General features: G+C 47.9%; 1 protein-coding gene across 5 annotated transcripts; it reads left to right on the forward strand.

The window, feature by feature from the left end:
* The first annotated feature begins 526 nt into the window (after nucleotides 1-526).
* On the forward strand, nucleotides 527-27,534 carry MKI67 (marker of proliferation Ki-67). 5 transcript variants are annotated; one of them, XM_087862571.1, is made up of 16 exons: nucleotides 527-778; nucleotides 1,185-1,364; nucleotides 4,579-4,657; nucleotides 4,765-4,880; nucleotides 7,699-7,765; nucleotides 9,629-9,674; nucleotides 10,168-11,250; nucleotides 12,645-12,814; nucleotides 14,044-14,365; nucleotides 14,456-14,574; nucleotides 14,673-14,844; nucleotides 16,690-16,845; nucleotides 18,077-21,439; nucleotides 21,542-23,061; nucleotides 24,098-24,541; nucleotides 26,215-27,534. In XM_087862571.1, the coding sequence occupies exons 2-16, from the start codon at nucleotides 1,273-1,275 to the stop codon at nucleotides 26,278-26,280; spliced, it is 7,815 nt and encodes a 2,604-aa protein (XP_087718697.1). In that variant the 5' UTR covers nucleotides 527-778; nucleotides 1,185-1,272; the 3' UTR covers nucleotides 26,281-27,534. The 5 variants fall into 5 exon arrangements, with proteins under 5 accessions (XP_087718697.1, XP_045665463.2, XP_087718696.1 ...); XM_045809507.2 differs by having other exon boundaries at nucleotides 18,077-23,061; XM_087862570.1 differs by having other exon boundaries at nucleotides 1,245-1,364; nucleotides 18,077-23,061.
* The last annotated feature ends 145 nt before the right edge of the window (nucleotides 27,535-27,679 follow it).

The raw sequence follows: 27,679 nt of genomic DNA on the forward strand, positions 1-27,679 counted from the left end.
ATGTACTCAATATTAATATCCACAGGATTAATTAAGCAGAGAACATAAAGTATTGGAACAATGTGCATATTATGATCTTTTTAGTGTGTTTTTGAAGGGGACTAATGACACGTATAACTGGGAAAAGACACGAGAAATTGCTTGTAAGAATTGATTATCTTTGAGATTTGGGAAGTTTAAAAAATTTTTAAACCCCCCAGCAACGAGTACCATATTGTGTACAATTGTGTTTGTCCTTAAAGAAAAGGAGGCAAGGGAGGTTTCCTGGCAGTAAGACCATGTTCCATTTCCGCCTTTTGCACTCTGTTCCTGGTGAGAACCCTGCGTCTTCCGCAGGTGCACAGGGAGCCCGCCAGCCTGCCCTCCCCGCCCAGCGGAGCCCGCGCCGTTCCCTCTGGCCCCGCCCCCCCGACCCGCCCTCGCCTCTGCCCATTGGCCTGCCGTCGCCCCGCCGCGTCCAATCGCAGCGCTTAGCGCCAAATTCGAATCGTTGTTTTCATTTGAATCGGGAGGGCGCCGCGTCGGCTTTACGCGCGGAGCTGCTAACGCCGGGCGCCTCCCGGACGCAGCTGGGCTGGGCTACTTGGTCGCAGGCGAAGGCGACGGCGGGGGGGAGCGAGGAGTGCGGCGGCGGCGGCCGCGGGCAGTCCCCGTCCCTGGAGAAAGGGGCGGGCGGTGGACGCAGGTGGGCGAGTCTCTGGCTTTTCCCGGTGAGGACTTGGGTTGCGTCTGGCGGAGCGGTGGAATCACTGGTGGCTGTGCGGGCGACTGGTCTTGGGTGAGCCGCTGTCTGGGAGCCTCGGGGAGGGGGGCGGCCGGTGTGCCTGAGGGCCCGGGCCGTGGGGACCCCTCTGCTCTGCGGGAACCGGTGCCTGCAGCGCGACAGGGGCTCTGGGGAGGGGGTGTCGGTGGGAACTCCCGGCAGCCACGACCTTGATGGGCGGCGTCCTGGCCGTGGGTCTTTGGGAGCACTGGGTGTTGGAGGGACGCCCTGGGGTGCAGCCCAGGGTCTGGCTGGGGCTCCCCCAGGGGCCAAGTAAGGTGTGGGTCGGGGTGGCAGGAGCATGACGAATCATAAAAGTCAATTCATTTGGTCACTTACAAGAGACTCCCTAGCTCTTTGCTTTTAAAGTAACACCCCCCCACCCCACCCCCGCCGCGTGTTTTGTTTTTGTTTTATTCAGTGGCATGTTCCTGCAGTAAGTTTGCTTCAGCAAACGGTTTGATGCATGACCTTCCTATAGGGATTATACTCAACATCTTCTTTAGAAAATGGGTCCTACAGGACGCCTCGTTACCATCAAAAGGAGTGGGGTGGATGGCCCCCACTTTCCACTGAGCCTCAGCACCTGCTTGTTTGGAAGGTGAGCCCTGCACATGGGTGGGCAATTTAGTTTAAAAGACATTACTATCCTAATCATAGATTAACAGACTGGAAACACCCTAGGAGTGGTTCCTGCCCCCAGATTTGCTAGGGACTTTCCTACCTCTTGTCAACATAACATAGTTGTTTATTAGGAAATAGAATTTTGAAAACAATATTTATATAGTTAAGTATTGTTTTTAATCAAACACATTTTAAAATTGATTTGATAAAATCTTTAAATGGAGAAAAATGTAGGTTATTCTCAAATACTGATTCACTGCAGGCGTTCTTTAGATGACCAGTGTGCTCATCTGAAACCCCTCCAAGCTTGGCGTGCCTTGGCTGTGGGGGAGCCTACTGAGCAAATGAGGGAAGGAGGCTCTGTATTTGGCTTGTTGGTCTTTTGGAAAAATGAAAGGACGTCCTGCTAGAGTTTTAAGAACGCCTTTCTTTTTGCTGGCCTGTGTTGGTGGTAAATAACTATGGTCCCTGTATCACAGGCACACTCCTCAGGGTTCATAACATGGGATTTCTTATAAAATGATAAGTTACCCTCTCTGTGGAGCCCTGTGAGGTGGGACACCCCCCCACACACCTTCTACCCACACCCTGTCCTGTCCTACCCGCCCCACCCCTACCTTGTTCTGTGTCACCGCAGACATTCTGAGCTCTAGGTCATGTTGGTGCTTTTAGCCAGTTTAAACGTTTATGATTGGAATGTTCTCTTTATCTCCCTATGTGAATGATTCCTTTCCAACTTTCAGATATCTATTTAAATGTTACCTAAAGAGAAGCCTTTGGTGGACGCTGCACTTGTCTTTCCTAACACCACAGGGTGATGAGTCTTTGGTTCTGTCTCCCACTAAAAACTGTGTAAGGACAGGGACTGTCTAGTTCATAATTATGTACGTAGTGCCTGGTAGGGTCTGGCGAGAGACAGGTGATCAGTAGCTGGCATTCTGTGTCTAGCAGATGCATGGGCTGAGCGTGGAATCATAAATAGCAATGGTTCTCAGGGTTCTTTTGCCCTGCAGGAGACAACTGGCAAGGTCTGGGGCCATTTTTCTATGTCACTGTGGGAGGCTCAAGCCAGTGGCATCAGTGAACACAGGTCGGGGGTGCTGCTAAGGAGCCTGCAATGTACAGAACAGCCCCTACTATCAAGAATGTCAACGGTCCTGAGGTTTAGAACCACTGATCCATGGAGATTCTAGCTGGCAGTTTGCAGCCACACAAATTCTCAGTTCTAATGAGATTGTGTCTCTCTCTTGCTGGAATATTCTGTAACCTAGAAGTCAAATTCTCTTCTTTAGTTTAAAGTAGCTGATCACTTTCCATAGCTTCTTATCTCTTCAAAGGAAAAAGAATACACGTTTTGGTGTCAAATGTCAGTCATTCTGGCTATTCTACAGCAGTGATTAAATATCTTTTTATGTGGGATTTTATCATTTAAAACCCATTCAAAAGTGTTTGGTCATATGACATAGGTAGAAAGAGATATTCTTCTTTTGGTTTTATTTGGGAAAAGTACTTCTTACAAAAGGGCTGCAGATTACAGAGACCTCTGCAACAATTATTTGTTTTTTTCTTAAAGTGAAAGAAGGGGTGGGATTCCAGGAGTCAGAGCGGTCCCTGGACAGATAAGCAGCATCTCCAAGTTATTTTAGGAATTAGAGCAACAAAATTCAGAGCTTAAATTTCCAGTTGAGAAGTTCTTCTAACAACTTAACTTTAGCTCGTCTCGTGGATTAACACCCCGCCCCCCTTTAGAGAAAAAGCATGACTTACTCCTGCCAACCAATGACTCCACTACAAGAAACACCTTAGAACCTAAGTTCTGCATCCCATCTGTCTGCCTGCAAAGCTCATGGATGGAATGAGGCAAATCCCAGCAAAAACAAACCCAGAAACCCAACAACGAAACCTCATTTTAAATGAGGACAAAGTTTTGTCCAAAAGTGCCGGGGCTGGAAAGGTTAGGAGACCATAAAACAAAATACGACTGTGCATCCGAGCCCCGGTTAGTGTTAATATTTGGGACAACCAGATGGCTTACACCTCTTAGCTGAGCCCATGTCTCTCTTTATATGGACAGAGCTAGCACTGCTCTATCCACAGCTACCAATAAACTGCTTTGTCCTTTACAATCTATTCGCCACACCAGGCTGAAACCACTAAACCACGTTTTTCCACGAAGGCCATGGAAAAACCGTGGAACTATGCAGGGACAAGAAACTTAGCGCACACTCACCCTCACACAAACCAAGCCTATCAGCCCTTGGGAGTTCAATCCCAGCTCTACGCGTATTTTATACCACTGTGTCTTTTGTATGCGTTCTAGAAAGAGATAGTCCCAGCTCCAGAATAGTGTATTGAGAACAGAGCGGAGAGTATATAACTGTTCGAACTTACAGTAAAGGGAACCCCAGAGACCCAAGGAAACTTATTAAGGACCATTTGGATTAGTTTGCATGTGGGTTTGGAAATTCTCCCTTCTGCTGCTTCCTGCTGATGTTCTTTGTGTGGAAAGCGAAGTTGAATCTAAGAATGCTTATTCCTTGCCTGCATTCGTATTTTTTATAGTAGACTTGTGAATCTGTCCGTTAATACAGTGTCGTTTTAAGACAATGGAAAGCTAATGAGTAAATGGCATTGACTGTGTGCCAGGCAAATGGCAGACATTTGTAATTCATTCAGTGTTTGAACAACCCCGTGATATAGGCGCTGATGTGATTTTCTTTTGGTATGTGAAGAGACAGGTGTTAGCATAGAACACAGCAGCCGTAGTGACGATGAAACCTTTAAACATACATAACATTACAAAGGAACACACGTAAACCTTTCTTTATGGAAAAAAAGCACAGAGTATCAGAAATCGTTACAGTTCTCCAAACTGATAGAAAGTGCTCACTTATTTGGGTCTTATAAGCATAGGTATTTCAGTAAAGGCAATCCAGTTTTGTATTCTAATATTTTCCATTATAATTGTTTTCAAGTACCCGAAATCTTAAAGATTTAAAATAGTCGCTTCTACAGTACTTGTCAAAATTGTTCGCCAAATGCACAGGTCATCCGATCGCCCAATTGATTATCCCTTTCTGTCATTTCATTTATGGATCAAACATATGGTCAAATGCTGTTTTATTTTGAAGCATTCATGGAATTTCTAAAAAATTGCAGCAGCCTAAAACTTTTGATTTCTTTCATCGAAGGGGTATTGAATGTGACATTCGTATCCAACTCCCTGTCGTGTCAAAACAGCATTGCAAAATTGAAATCAGTGGGCAGGAGGTAAGCGGGTGTTTGAAATCTGATTTTTTTGTTTTGTTTTTTGACTTTTCATTTCACTTTTTACCCATTCGTCAATTACCTATTTTCCCCTTTCTTCTACTTTGCAGGCGATACTGTTTAATTTCAGTTCCACCAATCCGACACAAGTGAACGGATCTGTTATCGCACAGCCTGTTCACCTAAAGCATGGAGATGTGATCACCATTGTCGATCGTTCTTTCAGGTGGGTGAAAGGTAAAAACTAGTCATTCTCGACACAAGTGCCCCGGACTAGCCTGGCAGACGTCTGTGATTTTTCTGGGCTGCTGATGACGTCAGCGCGTTTGAGGCGGCCACTCTCACCCCTGGTTCGCAATCTATGGTCACGTGGGTGTAGCAGGGATGACCCCCTTTGAGGATCCGGGTGCAAGGAGCTGGGCCAAGAAGCGTGACCAGAGCCTCACGGGGTTTTATTTTTGTTGTGAGTGTGGTGAAGCCGCGTGCATTTTTCCGTTTCTGTTTCATTTTAAAGTAAAAACGCTCCTGGGGAAAAGACACAAGACAAGATGTCCAGCTCAGCTTATCGTGACGTGAGCACCTGGGTGATTATCATCTGCGAAGGGACTGAATTGTGTCCTTTCAAAATTCACATGTTGAAGTCTTGACCCCCGGCAAGCAGAGTATGACTGCATTTGCAGACAGGGCCTTTGAAGAGGTGACTGAGTTAAAAGAAGGCCCTTAGGGTGGGTCCTAATCAATCTGACTGGTGTTCTGGTAAGAAGAGGAGATGAGGACACAGAAGAAGGGGAGCAGGTGCTCAGAGGGACGGCCACATGAAGGCAGCAGGCGCGGCCCTGGCCAGCGCAGGAGAGAGGCCTCAGGAGAAAACAGTCCGCCTACACCTTGGTCTCGGACTTCCGGCCTCCAGCATTGTGAGAAAATACATTTCTGTGTTGATGCCACCGTGTATGGCATTTTGTGTGGCAGCCCTCGCAAACTAAAACACCACCCAAGCTATAAATAGACTATTTCCAGAACCTTCTGGAAAGTTCTTGTGATCACTGCTTCTTTCCCCCACCAAGTAAACCACCCGAGTGGCTTTTCCGATAACATAAAGTCTTTGGAATTTTGCTACCTAAGCATGCGTCTCTAACCGCCATGGCTTTGTCTGTCTTTATTAAACTCCATAAATTTGAAACAATGAAGTATGTACTTGGAGCTGACTTCTGCTCCCACGCTTGTGAGAGCCAGAGCATGGATGTCCCAGTTTGCTCTTTCTCGGTGTCTAAATATTTCATTGAAATAATATCCCGGTTATATACACAGTTATACACTATTTATTCATTCTGGACGGACGTTTGGGAAATTTCCAGGTTTTGAAGTGAGCGGAGGGCTTGCTTTATGACCAGATGTGGTAAATTTTTTACTAATCTCTCCTGTGTGTTTGAAAAGGATATGCGTCTATGGCTCTCGGGGCGGCGTGGTGGTTCTGTCCACGTACGTCCATGAGATTCAAATCCCTGGTTCTAGAATCAGCAGTAATTTAGCCCTTGATTCTTACTCAGGTGTGTAGGTTGAAATCACACATTGAGGATTTTTTTGTTTCTTTCTGTTTTTTTAGCTCTTCTGTTTTTGCTGTGTGTGTGTTGAGGCTATCCTCTGTTGAAACTTAAAATTCTCTCCTGGTGTGTGAAGCTCTCTTGCTTATCTTTCCGAGATACTCTGTACCTTTCGTGATGCTTGTGTGTCAGTAATTGCATGTACCATATTTTCCAGCACATCGCTTTCAACTTCTCCTAATCCTTAAGGCTCAGATCGTCTCTTGGCACCGGCTGTTCAGTGCCCTTTTCTTTACAATCGGTTTATCTTCTGGATAGATCGATTCTTTTATCATGAAATATGCTTGGTCTCCGTGAGCAATTTTTATCTTGAAATCTCTTTGGTCTGCTGTTCGCGTAGGCCCCCTCCAGCTCTCTTCTGGCTGCTGTTTGCTCGGCGTGTCCCCTCCCATCCTGCCACGTTCATCCGTAGGCGCCTTTGATTGTGTATCTTGTCTCTTGTCGGCAGCACACCCACCCTTGGGTCACGTTGGTCATCATTACTGCCTCCATGCGTGTTAAGCAGATCCTTCCTATGTGTCAAGTGGTCCTCTTTTCCACTGGGCTTCCCATGAATTTGCCTTCCTTTTTAAAGGGCATGCTTATCGAACAGACTTTAGGCAGGGAGTATCTGATGTGGCATGGAAACCAGAACTTCTTCCCCCAAATGAGATGCTGTTCTGATTGAGATTAATTGAGATAATTAAATACCTCTAACACAAGAATGGGGAAGGGGTTTAGGAAGAGGGACTTGACCGTGAACTCTGCAACCTGGAGAAATAATTCCAGACACCCCGCTGTTTTCAGATCAGGCCGCCTCACAGAGGCCAAGGTCATCATGCCCATAGAAGGTGGTTCTGTGAATTCTGCCCAAGGTCTGGTAGAAGGACTGTGAATGTTGTTAAATCTGTCTACATCTTCAAAAATGTGCCAGTCTTTGTTCAGAGACAGAGGCGGTAGTCAGGGAAGAGGAGGTCGCAGTGATCCTAAGTTACAGGGTGGCTGTGTGGTGACCTTGCACTAGGTGACATCACCAGGGGACTCAGGCCTCAGCTTCCCAGGTGACCTTCACAGCCCTCAGATGATCTCCACGGATATGAACCAGGGGGAATCCGACTGGCTCTCATATGCAGGTTTTCACAGAGGAGGTACTCAGATAGTGTTAAAATCACACGGTTTATCAGCGTTCAGAAATTAATCTGGGTCCCCACCTCTGACAATAGTGTTCCAGAAGAAATCTGAGACAACCTATCCAAGTTTTTCACGTAAAATCTTTTCTTTTTTTTTTTTTTTTTCACGTAAAATCTTTTCTAACTCTACCTTTATTTCCATGAATAAGGTGAATCTCTTGAATAAAACCTGAAGTTTGTCCCTTGCTCCTTGGACATTAATGAGACAAGGAAGCTTTCCCGTCAGTCACAGAGCTGGAGTCTGAATGTGTGTCTATCCTTCTGTGCACTTCAGGTATGAAAATGAAAATCATCAGAATGGAAGCGAGTCAACGGAATTCCTGGGACAACAACGCAAACAGGTGATGGGGGATTATCTGATTCTTCTGCACGACACTACGAAATCATTTATATGCATGTCAGTGAATGGTGTCTCACAAGGGAGGTTGACTCCCCGAGAGGGGCAGGCACCTGAGATCTTAAACAAGTTGAACTTAGACATACTGAAATCACTTACAAATAAGCTTTTTTTTTTTTTTTTCCACAATGAGAAGACTAAGTCAGTCTTAACCCTTTGGCCTGAAGGCTCCTGGAGTATCTCACGATCTGATCTTCTTGCCAGCCTTTGGTTAGGACAGCCCATCACATAGATTTGAAATCTGGGAACCAGATCAGTGGCTCGTGTTGTCCCCAGTTACTGGGGGACATCCTTACGCTCCTCCATCCTTATGCATCTGAAATGATCGCATCAGAGCTGTGAGTCCCAGAGATTCTCCCTAATTTTGATGGAGAGACAACCCACGCCCCTGGGAGAGCGTTACTGCACTGTATCAGTGTGAGAGCATCTTATTACTGTGTCCATCCAAACAATGCGGCTTTATCGGCATGCAATTCTGGGCCCATCCTTAGAGTTTATGAAGCTTTATGAAGCTACCCAAGCTGGTCTCTTGTGACCAGGCTGTAATTCACTGGCTTAAAAAGTCATTTCATACCTACGCCTGAAATTAGCAGGAAGCCCTTCAACTGAAAATCTCTGCTCCAGCTACGTGCTGCTTCCTCCCTAGAGGAATGACCTTAATGGTGACCTTGCCCCTCTTCGGCTTTGGAGGAGAACTAACTTTTGAGGTTCTCTACCCACTTTGTTGGTAGGTATTAGAGAACCAACCAAAACGCTGGACTTTGAGTTAGAAGTGGTCTCAAAGGCCTGTGAGCTGTTCGTTGTCTGGATTGTGCTAAAGTCAGTATTGAAGCGGAATAGAGAGACCGTGTTACAGTAGTTTGACAGTGATTTTTATGTCTATGGAACATAATGGTACAAAAAATGGGATTGTATGCTTATGTTAGGTACATATTTTTAAATATTAGTTCATTTTTATTGCTTAGTCATAAGGTCCTTGGCCAACTTCAAGTTGGGAATTAGAAACTAATTCCTCACTTGGCGAGTTAGAGAAGCAACGTGTCAGATACCAAGAAATCTGAGACTGATTGAAGAGCCAAGTTAAATTATTTGCCTTTGGATATATTTTGTGATTTTTTTTTTCCCATAATAATTCAGAGGAGATACTTTCCCTCCTTTGAAGCAACATTGAACTTTTATACCTTACATCATCGTTATGCTGTGGTTGTTCCTCGCGCCCCATAAAAGTCTTCTGACAGGTTGTGAAGGTGGCAGTTGGGGGCCAGGTGGGAGTGCTGGATCTGATTGTCGCTCTCGGAGGGCGCGGTCCTGTGATGTGCTCGTTTCACTTTTGCCTGAACATCCGGGCTCCAGTGCACCTGCCGGCGCACGCACCCAGGCCAGGTGGGGCCTCAGCTCACCCACAGGTCCTGCAGCCTCTTTCTGATAAAACTAAGTATTAAGTCAGTAATCCTATGCCCTTGGTAGGTTCACAGATGCTGAGCGTAGGTCATGTTTAATTTTAGCTTCGGTTCTTTCATATGGTGATGAGAAAGAAGTCTGAGGAAGTTAGAAAAACTCAACTGAGGTGCCATTTAAACAGTTTTGAGCTTCAAGTTTGTTTCTTATTCTATCATTATATTTTTTAAAATCAGCCAAGAAATACTTGTATTATGAGCACTTGCCCCTGCCTGTCTTTGGCGCATTTCTCAAAGTCTCTAAAATTCCTATAAAACAGTTTGGTAAGAAAAAGCATCCATAGCAAGAATATGACCGTTGGTATTTGAACAAGCACCTAAATCGCTGTTTTTATTTTGCCAATTCACAGGAATCTCTGCATCGGGTCTCAAGATCTAGCTTCTCTTCCGACCCTGGTTAGTAGTTTTTTGGTTTTATTCTGGGATCCTGCAAGATCAGCTCTCTGTGTAGCGTTAGGGCAAGGAAGAGACACCAAGAACACCAGCGTTCTGCATCTAAGTTCACAAAAGTTAGGAGGTTGTAGTACTTAACACGACAGATGGACAGACACCTGAGTTAACATTTCCTCAAGAGAGGTGTAGGGCGCCATGCTTATCGGAACGTCCAAGTGTAAAGAAACTGAACACGGTGTCGGTCTAACTGAGCAGGCTAACAGCAGGTGATCCCTTATACTGGTTATAGGACCCTGATGTGATTTATTTGTTCACATCATAATTCGAGTATCAGAACACTTTTATTACGCATTTTGACGTTGAGTAATTTGTAGGCTAAGGGAAAAACTAGATTACAAGACAATTTGAAATGGTTGTAAAATTTGAATACTGCGCGGTGTTAATCACTGAGAAAATCTTGCACTTTCTGTTTCTTATTTCATAACTCATTGCCAAGATGGGAAAGTTGAAGATTCCAATGCCCGTTCAAAACTCTCTGAAGAAAATATTTCAGGAAGTCCTCTGGTACACGTGAAGCATGGCAAAGCAGCTGGCACAGTCTCGGATGGCCCCGAAGATCACACTGCTAGCAAAACTCTTAATGGTGTTCGTTCCTCAGAACTTCCTGGAGAGAACTACAGAAATGCTATGGATCCTACAGCCGGGGATCTTAAGGAAGATTCCAGCGGACCCTTAGTGAGCTGTAATGGAGAACTGAAGTCTTTCCCTTCTACATGCTATCCAGAGAATAGCGAAAACCACCAGTCTCCCTTCAGGAAGCTTTATGAGTCAATGAAGGAAGAGTTTGATGTGAAATCAGAAAAAGGAAATGTCCTACAGAGTGGTAGAAAATCGGGCTCACGGAGTCATCGCACGTCAGAAAACGAATGTTCTCGTGGGTTACAAGATGGGACACAAGTCCTGGTCTCGCTTAAATCCAGACCCAGGTCGGGTCGATTCACCCCAATTAAGGCCAACCCTTCTCTGGGAGAACAAGGAATCAGCCAGACTGAGGACAAGAGAAAAGATGAGGAGGCTGTTGAGACACCCAAGGAGACCATGGGACCCAGCATACCTCCTAAGGAGGTGACAAGAACCAAGACCCTGGTCCAACATTCCCCACACAACTCCTCACGAAAACGTCGGAGTGAAGACGTGCGTGTTCCCAGCGAAAGTGAATCCGTGAGTCTGGATCAAAGGGAAGGTTTCGGGACAGATAACAAAACATCTATTCCTCAGAAGTTCCCAACCAGAAATCAAACACCCACTAAAGTCGGAAATGCTGATAATTTGGAGGCTACACCAGAAAAACACTTCTCCAGAAAGGGGGGTAGTGTTCCTACCAGTGTGGACATTCCAACCACAGAACCAGAAACTCAGAATCACACTGTTTTAGCTCCACTGCCCGTTCAAGTTGAAAGGAAGATTCAAGACGTTTCCGGGCACCAGCCTGAGAAAGTGGGCGCCCTCGCTGGGCACCTGGGCTCTGGGTTCCCGGGCTGCAGTTCGGTTGATAGCGGCCATTCTGGTGACTCCATTAGTAAGTTTACTTACCTGTGCGTTTATTTTCCCTGCAGGCTCACACCCACCTTGTTTCTAGGTCTGAAGCCCCGAGATCTTCCCCTCAGCAGTGAGTGCACCGGTGCAGGAGGTCCGTGAGGCCCGGCGCTGTGCTGGGGAGCCGGCCGTGTGCACCGTCTGCCCCGATGGACTCGCCCTCCCGTCCTGGACAGTGGTACCCAGGGCCTCCGGGAGAGGGGCAGGTTGTCAGGCAGGAGACAGCCGGGGATCGTAAGGGGGTCCGAAACCATGTGGGATTCTCCCGTCCCACCTCCGAGAAAATAGGAAGGAAGATACACCCAATAAGCATAATGGCTTTTCACAGAAGTTTTAATTCTGAGCCATAAGCCCCTGTATCCTTGAGTTTGGTCCCGTAACTGAAGTCCAGGGAAATCAATCCCTTGGAAATGTTTCAATAGAGGGTGTCTCGCTGGGATTTATACTCTTCTCAAGGTCTCCTACTAGCAGTTTTTTGTTTTTTATAAAACAGTGGACTATACCCATGGGTTTATGCGTCAGGCTCTGTTGTAGGTGTTTTCCAGACATTCACACTTTCACTCCTCCACGCCGGCAGAGGAGTGCCCACGGGACAGGCATTCCTGGGATTTCCCTCTTGCAAGTAGGGAAGCTGAGAGCCTCACGTCACACAGCGGGTGGCAGAGCTATGACCGCTGGAGTAGGTTTTGCACCTCCCCTGGGCGTTCACCACGCTTCTCGGGGCTCTGCAGGTGTTCCGAAGCAGCGGGCTTACTGCCCGGGCTCTGCTCTGCAGAGGGTCCCTCGGGCGAGGTGCGCCGCGCTCGGAAATGAGACCCGCATGCATCCATCACAGTGTCCCCATGAGTCTCGCGAAGGGGCATCACTTAGGCAAGGGATTTCTGTTGTGTGCTGGCTCACGAGGATGTGCAGTGGGTTGGGATTCATGACTTGCCGATTCGGATCACCTGGAGAAGTTGTCGAGTTCATGACTTCTCGCTAGATAGGTCTGGGTGAGGCCTGAGTTCACAGGTGGCTTTTGAAAAAGCCCTCTTGGGTCGCTATGGCAACACCATCTCTGTCATTGCCCAGCTCCAGCATGGAAGCCACCGGTCCTCCCCGGTCCCTTTATCAAGCTCTGTCTACACAGGAGTTTTCACCCTTTTGTGGAAAACCTTTGTCCTGTCCAGTTAGGACGTGCCCTTTCTTTGGTTTGTCCCTGGATCTTTCCTGAGCCTTTCAAGCAGCTCCAGTGCCCTCAGCCTTACAAAGGCATGAAATGCGGCGGTGTTAGGTTTCCGCGGACTTCCCCAGTGGCTTGTCTAACTGCAACCTGATGGGAGTCTGTGTAAGTCTGTATCTTCCATTTTCTCTCCACATTTGTATTCCGTACTTCAGATAAGATTGAGGGAACACCGCTGAAAAGAAGGCGGGTCTCCTTTGGTGGTCGTCTGAAGCCGGAGCTGTTTGATGAGAACTTACCCCCTAATACACCTCTCAAGAGAGGGGAGACACCGAGACGCTCTCTCGTCAGCCACACTCCGCCTGTCCTGAAGAAAATCATCAAGGTACGTTGATGATTAAAAAATCTAAAGGAGAGCGCCTTCCCTGGGCTTCTAAGCATGATTCTAACGTGGCCGAGCACGAGCCTCAGGGCTGCCCTCTCCTGCAGGGGCTTCCTGCCAGCCAGGCTTACAGGTGATTGCTCGGGGGGTTCCGTAAAAACTAGCAATTTCAGGGGCGCCTGGGTGGCTCAGTCGGTGAGGCATCTGACTCATCTGACTTGATTTCGGCTCAGGTCATGATCTCAGGATTGGATCAAGTCCAGCTCCGCCCTAAGCTGGGGAGTCGGCTGGAGATTCTCTCTCCCTCTCTGCCCCTCCCCCCACTTGTGTGCCCTCTGGCTCGTTCTCTCTCAAAATAAATAAATAAAATCTTAAAAACAAAAAAACACTAGCCGTTACAAAATCTGGAGACATCATGACACATAACCATAAGGCAATGTTTTTTCTTCTAGAATTATGTGGTGAAAGGAAAATCTTGATGGCAGCACACCTATGGTTTTTACCGTCAGCTCTTTAGAACTTCTAATCTCCTACCCTAGGCTGTGCTGTCCTCCTGATTTCAGGTCTCTAGAAAGTTATGGCCCCACGGCTCATCCTCGTCAGAGGGCCTGGGCAGTCTTAATTTCTTTTTCATACCAAAAGGAGTATAAGGTATGTCTGGCTCCTTTTCCATTTTACACTGGCTCCCAGCAAGGAGCAGCCATCCTTCCGTGTAGACCGAAGGGGATTAGACACCTACAGATGGTGCTTTTCTCCAGTTCAGCTCTGAGCAGGCTCATGTATCACTCCTTGGGAGGTTCCTTCTGCCTTTCTATCCAAAATACCCCAGCTAAGACTTGTTCACTGTTTTTCCCCATTCTTTTTTTTCTTAAATGGGGGGAACAGATTCCCCTTTCTACCTGACACTTGACCGACAGTCGGTGAATATTTAAACAGCTAAAATCCTTAATGGGGGGACACCTGGGTGGCTCAGTGGGTTAAGCATCTGCCTTCGGTTCAGGTCAGATCCTAGGGTCCTGGGATCGAGCCCCTTACCGTGGTCCCTGCTCAGTGGAGAGCCTACTTCTCCTTCTCCCTCTGCCTGCCCCTCCCCTGCTCGTGTGCTCTCTCTCTGACAAATAAATAGATAAAATACTTTAAAAAATAATTCTCAATTGGGTAGGGTTTTCACATTGACTACAGAGGTGTTATATTTGTGGTAAGGTTTCTTATGAACATTTAAATCTCATCAGGAATACCCTCAACCATCAAGAAAAGAAGATTCTTCAGAAATCCGTTTGGAAGTGACTGCACAAGACCAGTGGAAGGGATCTCCAGCTCCGAATCCGACGAAAACGTCACCAGTTGCAAATGACACCCGCCGTCGGTCACGCAAGGTGTCCGCGGTCTCCAGTGGCAGCAAGTCTCCTCATCACACAGACGTTCCCAAGAGGGGAGCAAGGAAGAGCGGCAACTTGCCTTCAAAGAGAACTTCCATCGATCGAAGCCAACATGAGATCTTGCAGAGGATTTACTCCAAAAGAAGGAGTGGTGCTTCTGAAGCCAATTTAATTGGTGAGTGTTGCGTTGGCAGATAATGGCGTCAGGTTTGTTCTCTCACCGGGACGAGTTTGGAAACGTTTCAACACTTTCTCCTTCTGACAGTGGCAAAATCGTGGGCGGACGTCGTAAAACTCGGAGCCAAACAAACACAAGCTAAAGTGGTCAAACATGGTCCCCAGAGGCAGCTGAGCAAAAGGCACCGGAGAGCGAATACTCCAAAGGTAGGAGGCGCCCTTTCGCAGCGTACTCTTACGCACAATTCTGTGGGGTGTGCATTTACGCTTTGACGTTCTCTTCATCTCGTTCTGTTTTTTTCCAGAAGCCCGTTAGCGATGTTCACAATCAGTTTAGCACAGGCCACGCCAACTCTCCTTGTACCATAATAATAGGGAAAGCCCACACTGAGAAAGTACACGTGCCCGCTCGGCCCTACAGAATGCTCAACAGCTTTGTATTCAGCAAAAAAATGGACTTTAATGAAGATCTTTCAGGTAAAAACCTGGCTTGGGTCTTACAAACGCTAGCCCTCTGACCCTCCTCCGTGGGAAGATATGGAGGGGGGGTGCTACAGTTGTATCTGCTGTGAGTGGTTTTTGGGAGGATAAACATTCTATTTACCTTCCTGGGGTGGTGATGGTTCAAGGAAGAGAAGGCTGGATTGGAGAGCAAGAACGGGTCCCTGATAATAAGGGGGGCTCATGAGTCCTGCAGAAGCAGGTAGGAATGGTAAACCCACACCTGTACCTCGGACTGCGGCGTGGGTGTGGATAACTGAAAGCTGCTTTATGCTAAGGAGAGCAGGCTTGCCCTTCAAATTGCCCTATCCCTGCGTCTCTGCTAATCGATTGCCCCAAAGTTAGAGCCATTGGTCTGAGCAATGTTTTGCTGCTTCATGCTCTCTTTCCCTACCATGAAGCTTAACTGTGTCTTGAAACAAAGGCCCGTGAAAAGGTTTCCCTCAAGCATCAATGGTTGAGCCAGTGTTTCCATTCTCTGCAAATGTGGGATGTGACCTCCTTGTGGTTGTCCTAGAGTAGAGCCGAGGCAAGAGCCCAGGGCTGGGATTTCATGCTCCATGGTTTGACCACTGGTTTCTGCCTCGAACATCTTTGGAGGCAGGTGAGACTTGATTCCACCTCCCATTAAATGGATTCTTGTTTTTATTTCCTGGCATATTTTAAGATGGAATAGTTGTACTCCTGTACAGAACCCGCCTAAGGTGCCCTGAGATTACAGTCATAGTTGGATCAATACATTCAGCTTTTTAAAAAAACAAACCACAAAAAATGCAGAACGTCATAGCCAGTTTTGAGAGCACGCTCAAGGAGAAAAAGTTGCGAGTATATGCCCCCCGATCTGCAGGCACATGCACTTACGTGCATCCTTGTAAATTACGGATGAGTGTAACCAACATCTATGTTAGCAAGCATTGAAACCAATTCTCAAAAATACTTTTAAGATAAAATTAGTAGAAACTTAAATACTTAGTGTCCAGGAGAGTGGATTTCCCCAACTTCCTTCAAGACACCGTCCTAGAAAATCAAACACTCCCACCCCTTGATGTGAGTAATTTGATGACAAAACACCAGCCTATGCCGAAGACTGGTCCTGGGTATTTTAAGGAAGGCCTGAACTGGGGCAGAGGGATGAGATTTTTAAGTGAACTGGCTGATTGGAGGACCTTAAGAACAGGCTTCCCAAATACAATTTGCCAACAGATGGCACACAGGGCATGTTGATCCATTGATGGCAGAATGAGGAGAGGAAATGTACTTCAGAAAGATAAATCTTCCATCGAAAGAACTGTATGGTTCTTTTCTATTATGTCAATACTACTTTTTGGTGTTAAAATGAAAACATGGTGATATTATCATTTGACAATACTATTAATGGGCTGCCCGATGGACAGTCATTTTTTAAAAAATTGGGGACATTTTATTTGTACGTGAAACCCAGATCTACATAAGTTAGGACTTTTCTAGGCAGCATGAGGATGCTAGATTTCTGGATGTCTGGAGGGGAGAGGTAGAGGGGGCTGGCCTCTGTCTCCCAGCCAATGCTCAGGAGCAGGGCAACGGGCCAAGACTGAGATGGCAACTGCCTTCGTTAGATTTTCTCACCAAGAGGAAAGGCAAAGAAGAGATACGATTCCAACTTCTCATTACTCTTCAACAAAAGGAGTTCGTTATTAACACAAGACTCCGTCTCCCAAGAATTCTGGGGAGGGGTTCCCTGTTCGCTCTCTGCCACTCCCTCTGGTGTATCTGAGGACTGGCGTGGCTGTTGACACGTTTGAACAATATGTTCATTGCTTTTCCAATATTCTCACATCACAGGGTTAACCGAAATGTTCAAGACTCCGGCGAAAATGAAGCCACAAGCAATGAGCCTATGTCCCAATGCTTTTTCAAAATCAGAGGATTTCCTCGGAAAAAAGCCGGAAGTACCTAATTCAAGAGAAAAACCTCTGCTGTGCACTTCAGAAAATTTTGGTTGGTTTCCTGTTTTGTTTTTCTCTGAGCACTTGATGTTTTCAGTAGGAATTGTAAATGGTATCATTATATTTTTTTTTACAACAGATACTGTATCATATCTCTACAATAGATACTCCCGAAAAAACACCATTTGCAGATTCTCTGTTCTGTCGTGTTTAGGGGAAATTCCTATTAGCAGTTGAACTAACGTTGGTATGTAGCGAGTGGCATAAAAAGGAATAATTGTAATAATATTTTTTAATAAATGTAATTAATAATTTAATTAATAATTTTAATCCTATAGTTTAATAACTGCAAAGTCCCTGCATACGTTTCTGCCGTCTCTATTTAAAGAGGTTGACCAGCAGAGAATTAGAACGATCGCTCATTATAGTTACGTAAATTTCTCAAATTCGAAATAACTGTAAATAACCCAAGAGAAAGATCATGCGCGGTTATCGCTGCTGATCTGGATGGCCTGTGCCGCGGTGTGAGCCCGAGGTGGGAGAAACGAGTCTGTCTTGTTCTCTCCCTGAGTACTGGCTACCCACTGCCCGTCGCAGAGGGAACACCGACACTACGGAGCCTCCTCCACTGAAAAGCAGGTGTTTCCTGTGCGGTATGGACCCCAAGCATACGGAGCATAAACCGTGTTAGGGTGTGGGTGGTTCAACAGGAGAAACAGCTGTTAGCTTCTCACGTTTGAGGAAAAGAATGGCTGTGTTCAGATGCCCGAGACACCGTGTGGCGGCCTTCAGGAGTCCCTTCTTAAGGACTTTTTTTTCTTTTATCTGATCCGAATCATCACCTCAACATGACTCCACAGTCTGCCACCAGATAACATTATTCTTTTTTTTTTTTTAAAGATTTTATTTATTTATTCGACAGAGAGACAGCCAGCGAGAGAGGGAACACAAGCAGGGGGAGTGGGAGAGGAAGAAGCAGGCTCATAGCATAGGAGCCTGATGTGGGGCTCGATCCCATAACACCGGGATCACGCCCTGAGCCGAAGGCAGACACTTAACCGCTGTGCCACCCAGGCGCCCCCAGATAACATTATTCTTAAGTGTGCGCCGTTCATATGTAAGACGGACGCATGGCCACATAAGTAGCCAGCTTTGTGAGCTTAGCTAGCTGGTTAGGAGGCTGAATTATTGGCTCTTCTGCAGTATTTCATAAAGGGAAAATACCAAATTGGCACAAACAGGGAAGAGAATCTATTTCTCATGTGTGTTTTTGTTTTCTGTAGGAGAGACTATATTCCCCATGACTCAGAATGCACCGCAAGAGCCATCCGATCAAAGTCCTGTCAGCTCTGCTCTCAGACGGCCGGCTATTAGAGTAAACTTGGATGTCGAGAAAGCTCCAGGCTCAGAGGCAGAGCCTCCAAAGGCAGCATCAAGCGCAGACAAGTTTCGAAGGTCCGCGGAGCTCAGAGGTACGCAGACGCCGGGCCCAGGGCCCAGGGCCGAAGAAGCAAACACCGACACTGCCGAGAACACTTCCGGGCAACGTCTGAGGAAAACTCCACAGCGAAGACAGAAACCAGAGGGAGCGACAGAGGAATGGGAGAGCTGTTTTGAAGCATGTGAGAAACCTGTCAAATCAGAAGACAGTTCTGAAAAGATGGTAGATATGAGGAGATCGAGAAGATATTCAGAGCAAAAATGGAAACCAATAGCAGACCTGACCACCCTCAAGAGACAGCAGGACACAGAACCCAAGGAAGACCTGGGGGGCATCCAAGGTCTCTCCCTAACCCCCAGTCACACCCAGGAACTAATGGATGTGGGAAACAAAACTGCAGAAAAGTGCCAGAAATCTTCAAAACCAGAATCAGTTGGCATGCCAACCAGGATGAACATACAGCTCAAGACCTCTCCCCAGAAAGTGGACCTAGAGGAAGAGCCGTCATCATCCCTCAGGAAGCCCACCCGAACGCTGGGGGAAAACATCCCCTCACACAGAGAACCAGGAGATGGTGATGAAGACATGAAGTGGTTTAACAGAACTCCAAAGCAGAACATGGACTCTGCAGAAAATGTAACTGGAAGCAAGAGGCAGTCAAGAACACCCAAGAGAAATGTCCAGTCCTTAGAAGACCTGGCTGGCCTCAGAGAGCTTTTCCAAACACCAAATCACACAGATAAACCAAGGACTGATGGTAAAACCTCCAAAGTCCCCTGCAAATCTCCACTAGCAGACCCAGTTAACACACCAACGAGTAGAAAGTGGCAGCTTGAGACCCTTCCCCAGAAAGTGGACCTAGAGGAAGCACCCTCAGCTCTCAGGAAGCCCACACAAACACCAAGGACAGCCATGCTGTCGTACAGAGAACCAGGAGGTGATGATGAAGACATCAAATTGTTCAAGGAAACCCCAAAGCAGAAACTGAATCCTGCAGAAAATATAACTGGAAGCAGAAGGCGGCCAAGAACACCCAAGAAAATGGTCCATTCCCTAGAAGACCTGGTTGGTCTCAAAGAACTGTTCCAAACCCCAGGGCACACCCAGGACCCAGTGACTGATAACAAAACCACTAAAGCCCCCTGCAAATCTCCAGTAGCAGAGCCAGTCAACACACCAACAAGTAGAAGGAGGCAGCTCAAGACTGCTGCCCAGAAAGTGGATATAGAGGAAGAACCCTCAGCTCTCAGGAAGGCCATACGAACAGCAGGGGAAAGTGGGCCCTTATATGGAGAACCAGAAGGAGGTAATGAAGACATCAAATTGTTTAACAGAACTCCAAAGCAGAAAGTGGACTTTGCAGAAAATGTAACTGGAAGCAAGAGGCGGTCAAGAACACCCCGGAGAAATGGCCAGTCCTTAGAAGACCTGGCTGGCCTCAGAGAGCTCTTCCAAACACCAAACCACACAGATAAACCAATGGTTGATGACAAAACCACCAAAGTCCCCTGCAAATCTCCACTAGCAAAACCAGTCAACACACCCACAAGTAGGAGGCGTCAGCTCGGGACCCCTGGCCAGAAAGTGGACCTGGAGGAAGATCTCAGGAAGGCCATGCAAACACTGGGGGAAAGCACATACACACACAGAGAACCAGGAGGCGGTGATGAAGACATCAGATTGTTCAAGGATACCCCAAAGCAGAAAATGAATCCTGCAGATAATGTAACTGGAAGCAAGAGGCAGTCAAGAACACCCAAGAAAAATGCCCAGTCCTTAGAAGACCTGGCTGGCCTCAGAGAGCTCTTCCAAACTCCAGAGCACACTCAAGACCCAATGACTGATGACAAAACCACCAAAGTCCCCTGCAAATCTCCACTAGCAGAACCAGTCAACACACCGACAAGTAGGAGACGTCAGCTCGAGACCTCTCGCCAGAAAGTGGACCTAGAGGAAGAGCCCTCAGCTCTCAGGAAGTCCACCCAAATGCTGGGGGAAAGCATCCCCTCACACAGAGAACCAGGAAATGGTGATGAAGACACCAAATGGTTTAACAGAACTCCAAAGCAGAGCATGGACTCTGCAGAAAATGTAACTGGAAGCAAGAGGCAGTCAAGAACACCCAAGAGAAATGTCCAGTCCTTAGAAGACCTGGCTGGCCTCAGAGAGCTCTTCCAAACCCCAGAGCACACCCAGAACCCAATGACTGATGACAAAACCACCAAAGTCCCCTGCAAATCTCCACTAGCAGAGCCAGTCAACACACCGACAAGTAGAAGAAGGCAGCTCGAGACCCCTGGCCAGACAGTGGATGTAGAGGAAGAGCCTTCAGCTCTCAGGAATCCCACCCAAACTCCAGAGGAAAGCACACACTCACACAGAGAACCAGGAGGTGGCGATGAAGACATCAGGTTGTTCAAGGCAATCCCAAAGCAGAAATTAGACGCTGCAGAAAATGTAACTGGAAGCAAGAGGCGGTCAAGAACACCTAAGAAAAACGCCCAGTCCTTAGAACACCTGGCTGGCCTCAGAGAGCTCTTCCAAACACCAAACCACACAGATAAACCAACGGCTGATGACAAAACCACCAAGGTCCCCTGCAAATCTCCACTAGCAGATCCAGTCAACACACCAAGTAGGAGGCGTCAGCTCGAGACCCCTGGCCAGAAAGTGGACCTGGAGGAAGATCTCAGGAAGGCCACACAAACACAGGGAGAAAGCACATACACACACAGAGAACCAGGAGGTGGTGATGAAGACATCAGATTGTTCAAGGCAATCCCACAGCAGAAATTAGACTCTGCAGAAAATGTAAGTAGAAGCAAGAGGCAGTCAAGAACACCTAAGAAAAACACCCAGTCCTTAGAAGACCTGGCTGGCCTCAGAGAGCTCTTCCAAACACCAAACCACACAGATAAACCAACGGCTGATGACAAAACCACCAAAGTCCCCTGCAAATCTCCACTAGCAGAACCAGTCAACGCACCAAGTAGAAAGAGGCAGCTCGAGACCCCTCTCCAGAAAGTGGACCTAGAGGAAGACCCCTTAGCTCTCAGGAAGCCCACCCGAACACCAAGGAAAACCACGCTGTCATGCAGAGAACCAGGAGGTGATGATGAAGACATTCACTTGTTTAAAGAAACTCCAGAGAAGAAGCCAGACCATGTAGAAAATGTAACTGGAAGCAAGAAATGGATAAGAGCAGGTAAGGAAAAGGCCCAATTCCTAGGAGACATGGTCGGTTTTAAAGAGCTCTTCCAAACCCCAGAGCACACCAAGGAACTAACAGCTGTTGTCCAAACTGCAGTGATGCCCTGCAAATCTCCACTAGCAGAAGCAGTCAACACACCAACCCACATGAAGAGATGTCTGAAGATACCTCTGGGGAAGGTGGACTTAGAGAAGGAGCTCTCCCCTCTCGGGAAGCCCACCCAAACGCCAAGGGAAGCCACACACACATACACAGAACCAGGAGGTGGGGATGAAGCCATCAGACAGTTCAAGGAAACCCCAAAGCAGAAACTGAACCCTGCAGAAAATGTAACTGGAAGCAAGAGGCGGCCACGAGTGCCAAAGAAAATGGTCCATTCCCTAGAAGACCTGGTTGGTCTCAAAGAACTGTTCCAAACCCCAGAGCACACCCAGGACCTGGTGACTGATAACAAAACCACCAAAGTCCCCTGCAAATCTCCACTAGCAGAGCCAGTCAGCAAGCCAATGAGCAGAAGGAGGCGACTCAAGCCCTCTCCCCAGCAAGCGGATGCAGCGCTGGAGCCGTCAGCTCTCAGGAAGTCCACCCGAACGCGGAGGGGAAACACAGAGTCACTCAGACAACCAGGGGGTGCTGATGAAGATAACAAATTGTTGAATAAAACTGCAAAGCAGAAACTAGACTCTGCAGAAAATGTAACTGGAAGCAAGAGGCAGTCAAGAACAGCCAAGAAAAATGTGCAGTCCTTAGAAGACCTGCCTGGCCTCAGAGAGCTCCTCCAAACCCCAGAGCACACCCAGGACCTAGTGACTGAAGACAAAACCACCAAAGTCCCCTGCACATCTCCACTAGCAGAGCCAGTCAACAAGCCAACCAGTAGAAGGAGGCGACTCAAGCCCTCTCCCCAGCAAGCGGACGCGGCGGAAGAGCCGTCGGCTCTCAGGAAGTCCACCCGAATGCGGGGGAGAAACACACAGTCACACAGAGAACCAGGGGGTGCTGACGAAGACATCACATCATTGAATGAAACTTCAAAGCAGAAGCTGAGCCCTGCAGAAAATATAACGCTCAGGAAAAATCGGCTAAGAGCCCCCAAGGAAGAGGCCCAGCCCCCGGAAGACCTGGCCAGGCTCAAAGAGTTGTCCCCAGGGCCAGATCGCAGCAAGGAACCCGGGAAGGACTCGGGGAGCATTGAGGGAGCTCCAGAGCAAACTCCAGACAGGAGGAAACCTGTGGAAGTTTTGCGAAGAGGCCTCAGGGCCCCAAGAGTAATAGCCATGGAAGACCTCGGGGCCCACAGAGAGCCCGTCGAATCTGGAAGTGAAGGCGGTGTTTCCCTGCCCTCCAAGAGGAAACGAGGGACAGAGGGAAGTTCGACAGGAACGAAGAGGCTGTGCTCTGCGACCCCTGCCCAGGGAGCTGCAGAGGAGAAGCCGCCCCAGAAGAGGAGGAGGACGACTCCCACAGAGGAGTGTGGCCCACCCGAACCCCTGACAGTGAAGAAGAGGATGAGGGTCGTGGCAGAAAGGATGGAACTCCTGGGAGACCCACCGAGGAGCCGCAGGGAGACTAAAGCAAGGGGACGAGAAGCAGGGAGGACGACCCCTCCACATCAGGTGAGGCTGGGGGTCCCGGCGTCGTGATATGCCGTCTTGGATGGGGCTCTCTGACTGGGGCTAATGTATGGCATAAACAGTTCGTAGCTCGAACCTATATGTGAATATCTTTTCCCAAAGGGGCCTGCGTTCCACCCTGAATAACTGCAGACCCATGTCAGGAATCCTTTGGGGATTGATAGACGGACTGGGGGAAAATAGCTAGTCAAAATTATTCCTACGAATTTTGGTTAGAGTTTCTCAGGAACTGGTTGAGTTATGCTCATCTGCAGAGGTGGGAAAGGTGCTGCGAAAAGGTGGGAGCTCAGTCCTGTGTTGTTCCGGACCCCACAAGCAGAAGCGCTGTGTTACCTGCCTCCGTCCTTACTGACAATCTGTGTGGGGAATCTCGTCCTGAGAACAGCCTACCTGTCCGGCTTGTGAGGTAGGAAGGGTGACCCCTGCACGGAGAGAAGTTTGTAAATTCAGTTCCAGAAATTGCAGTTCTCGCGTCCTGTTCCGGCAATGATTGGTAAAGGATTAGGAAATCGTTTACTGCTTGAAAAGGGAGCATTTTTCTAAAATGCTCTTTTAACGCTTGTTGTAATCCGGTTTGACGTATATGATACCCAGAGGTGGTGATGGAAATTTAGACCGGATTCCTTTTTTTAAAGTTGTTAAAGATTTTATTTATCTGAGAGAGAGAGAGCATGTGCGAGCAGGAGCCGGGGAGGGGCAGAGGGAGAAGCAAACTTCCCTCTGAGCAGGGAGCCAGACACGGGGCTCGATCGCAGGATTCGGAGGTCGTGAGCTGAGCCGAAGGCAGATGCTTAGCCCACTGAGCCACCCAGATGCCCCTAGGCTGAATTGCTTATTCAGTTTATCAGTAGAGGGGATTTCTCCCTGGAAAAGAGGGATTCCTGGCGTCTTAGAAAACAGCTGTTAACTGTTCAAGCGAATTCTTTTTAAGTTCACTTTGATCGCCTCTCTCTCCGCGTTGAACTGTGAGAATTATATTACTCATGAGTGGCATGTTGCGATGTCTTGACATTTTTAGGGAATGTCCCTGCGCTCTAGACGGCCAAATAAAACTGAGGTAGAGGAGGAAAGACCCGAACCTGTCATAACAGCAGGAGAAAAGCCGAAAACAAAGACGAGTGACAAGAAGCCCTTGATGACGTCCGAAGAGACGATGTTACAAACCCCAGAAGACGGAGCCAAGAATTTGACATCTGGGGGCAAAGCCCCTGAAAGCAGAATGCGTCTGAGGTCTACGAGACCGAGTAAGACGCCCTCACCTGACGTAGCCGAGGGGAAGCAAAGGGAGAAAAGAGTGGGTGTCCACAGGAAGAAGCAGGAGGAAGAAGTAAAGCAACCTTCAGACCCCGTGCGTTTGAGATCCAGAAAAATTACAGTCCCTCCTGCAGGAAATACTCTCGAGGGCGAACCCCAACAAAGGGTAACTCGGAGTGCCAAGAGAAGTGCCGAAAATATTAAAAAGGCAAGTAATTTACTGTTTTTCTGTCTTTTTTTTTTTTCATGAGCACACAGTACTGCGATATAATTTTGCCACATGTGCAAAAGCAAAGAAAACATGACGTGTGACACGCTGCCGGCTCCTAGTTATACTAGTGGAGGAAGCATGAGTCTAACCCGTGTATTTTGTCGTAGCTGTAGTTAGCTGCATCTGTCTTGGGAATTCCACTTCCAGTAGAAAATTGACATTATGAAGACACCATCCAGGAGGAGCAAGGAATTTATGTTGTCAGTACGTTCTGACTGCCTGCAACATACCCAGTATGAAAATTCTAGGTAGAGGTCTTCAGTGTCCCGTTAGTTCAGCAAAACTTACTAACGCAGAAAGGTGGTCCTGTCTGGCATTCCAAGGAGTTCCTTCGGAAAGCTAGAACGGATGGAAGCCAAGGGTGTCCACACGGCAAGGGGTACTCAATGCCTGCTAATGTTGGGTCACCTTTCGCAGCACGAGCCGCCTGGGTTCTGAATAAATCCACAACCAGTGACTGAATTCAGTTGGTGTCCTTCTGGGGAGTACTTGGTTTTGTTAGTTTAAAAGAAGGGGCTTCCGCAGCTCCATGTTGGGAGTGGTATAAATTTCTTAGCACCCATTTCGAGCCCAGAGGCCAGTGCCGTGGGCCACTGCTCGAACCTACAGCTTCACTGTCCGGTTCGGTGCGGCTGCAAAGGCAGAAGAGGTCTGTTCCCTACGTGCCGGGATGGCGGTGATGGCACCATCCGGGGTGTCCCTGGGCGCCCCTGCCCCCCTTTGAGCCGTGAGGGAGCAGGGACAGAGCAGGTGACTGTGGTCGGGGAGAACAGAGGTATTCCGCCCAGCCCTTTATTAGCTCCTGTAACGCCCGTTCTCTTGTGCTCCGCGTGTGGGTCTCCACCTTGACCTTGCCCTGACATTTCAGTCATGGGACGACCATCTGTGCCGTAGTAGGGGACACCTGCAGTCAGTATTCAAGAATTTCCGGTCATTTGCTTTCAAACTCAGTCTTCGATTATTTGAATTCTTGCCTTTTTTTTCCTGACCCTTCCCTCCCCTCAGTGACGCGTTAATGATCCCTTGGTGAGGTCCCTGGGGGGTCCGCCTCTGATGGGCTGTTGGGTTGGGGGACGGTGTAAAGTAGGAGCAGACAGCCCGCTGGTTCTGAGAAGGCAGATGGTCTCTTGTTTTATCTGGTTGTCCAGAGGGATGAGCCCCCTCTCGGCTCCTTCCGGAGCAGGTGGTCACGCTCACCGAGTTTGGAGAGATCGTCTGCTTCACACGCAGACATTATTGAGAAGACCCAGAACGTCTTGTCCTGTTTGAGCATTTGAATTCACTTTTTTGAATGGTATTTTTTAATTACTGAAAAAAAAATGTGTGTATTTGTGTGGACGTTTTCTTTCTTTTCTTTTTATTACGTATTAACTTAAAAATAAGTTACAAAGCCTCCTATTTAAACTAGAAAAACCAAATAGTAACAACATTTTAAAGAACAAAAGCGACTTTCACAAGCCACATCTCAAAACTCATTTCCAACCTTAAAATTAGTTTCCTAAAACTAAGGGCCTGCGTCACACCGAGTAAGGATTTGGGTTTTTGCAGAGTTGGTTATGAAAAATTGTTCTTTTCAATTACTTAAGAGTTCTATTTCTCTTTCCAAACAGGACAATGACAATGTGTGCATCAAGAAATTAAGAACCAGAGGTCGTCGGGACAATGAAGATATTTAGCTAAGAAATTGAAAAGGGAAAAAAAAAAGTAATAAGCTCAGTTTAGTGACATATATTCGACTATAATATTTGGGTACATTTCAAAGGGAAGTTTGTAAATAATGCTATCCGGGTGTTTAAGGAAAGAAAGCTTAGAATCTTCTGTCTCCAAGTGGTCTGTTCACAAAGGCCCCATTGGAGGTCATGAAGAGGACTGCCGGTCTCATAAAGTGATAAAAATAGAAAACTTGGCTTGGGGACAGGTGGGGGGCGGGGGTTGGGACCAAGCGTGGCCTTTAATGTGGCAAAATGAAGCCCTGAAGTTTATCGCCCTGGCCCGTCCTTGTTAGCCCCACACGCCAGCACTTGCTGTGCTGCACTGTAAATGCTCTGTGTTGGTCCGTGTCCCACATCAGAATGTGAAAGCAGGGGCTTCTGTCCCTGGGTCCCCAACAGTGGGCAGGTACTCAGGAAACTGAATGGGCAGATGAACAAATTTATCAGCTGTTTCTTTACCATGAGGGACACGTTGGGTCCCCTCACGAGGGCTGTTGGTCACCTGCATGGGACAGCCCCATCCTCAGGGTCCTTACCACGGAAGGGAAGACACATGTAACCTGGAGGAGGCTGGTGGCCCCAGCTGCAGGGCGTAGGGCTCACTGTATTTCAGGGCTGACAGGCGGCTTGCCTTTTCCGCTTCAAGCACCTTGTCCGACCTGGGAGTGCTCACATCTGAGAAGGCATCCGGCGCTGAGTCTCAGGGCCGTCAGCCAGGATGCCACTTGTCTCTGAATGGCGACAGCTCTCCTAGCTTCTTGCGTTTTCCTTTTACCTTTTCTGAGCTTTCTCCTGAATCTGCTCCCACCTGTGCTTTCTCTGATTGCCCCTGTTGGCCTCCTTCCTTTCCAGCGTGTCCCCTTGTTCAGGAAACAGCCCAAACCCTCCTCCAAAAGAGGGACCTTGATTCCCGCGCTGTCCATGCTAGCTGCGGCCCCCTTCGGTCTCGGACCCGGACAGCTGCGTGCCAGGCATCTCCACCTCCATGTTCCACTTTGTCCTGTTCCTCTTTCTGTGTTCCCTGAATTAGAAAACAGCACACCTTCCCTCTGGGCACCTGCCCGAGTCCTCCCCACTCCCCTGTCCAGCCAGGGTGAGGTGGGGATAGAAGACCAGAGAGGATTGCTGTCCCCTATAGCGTCCCTGTCTGTCCATTCTGATCCCATTGTGTCTGGCATGGAGCCAGGAGCACATAATAAACAATATCTGCTGAATGAACGCCTGAATCTAGGCGCGTCTCTGGGTCAGTGGTAGCTGTGTTTGCAGTCCGGCTGCTGTAACAGCATTGGGGACATTGTTGGCGGAGGTTGTCCGGAAGAGGGCCGGCCTGGTGGAGGGCGCTGGGGTGGGGCTGGGAAGGGAC

Source organism: Ursus americanus, chromosome 6 (genome assembly GCF_024610735.1).
Source record: "Ursus americanus isolate L20-20 chromosome 6, mUrsAme1.1.p, whole genome shotgun sequence".
Taxonomy (NCBI): Eukaryota; Metazoa; Chordata; class Mammalia; order Carnivora; family Ursidae; genus Ursus; species Ursus americanus.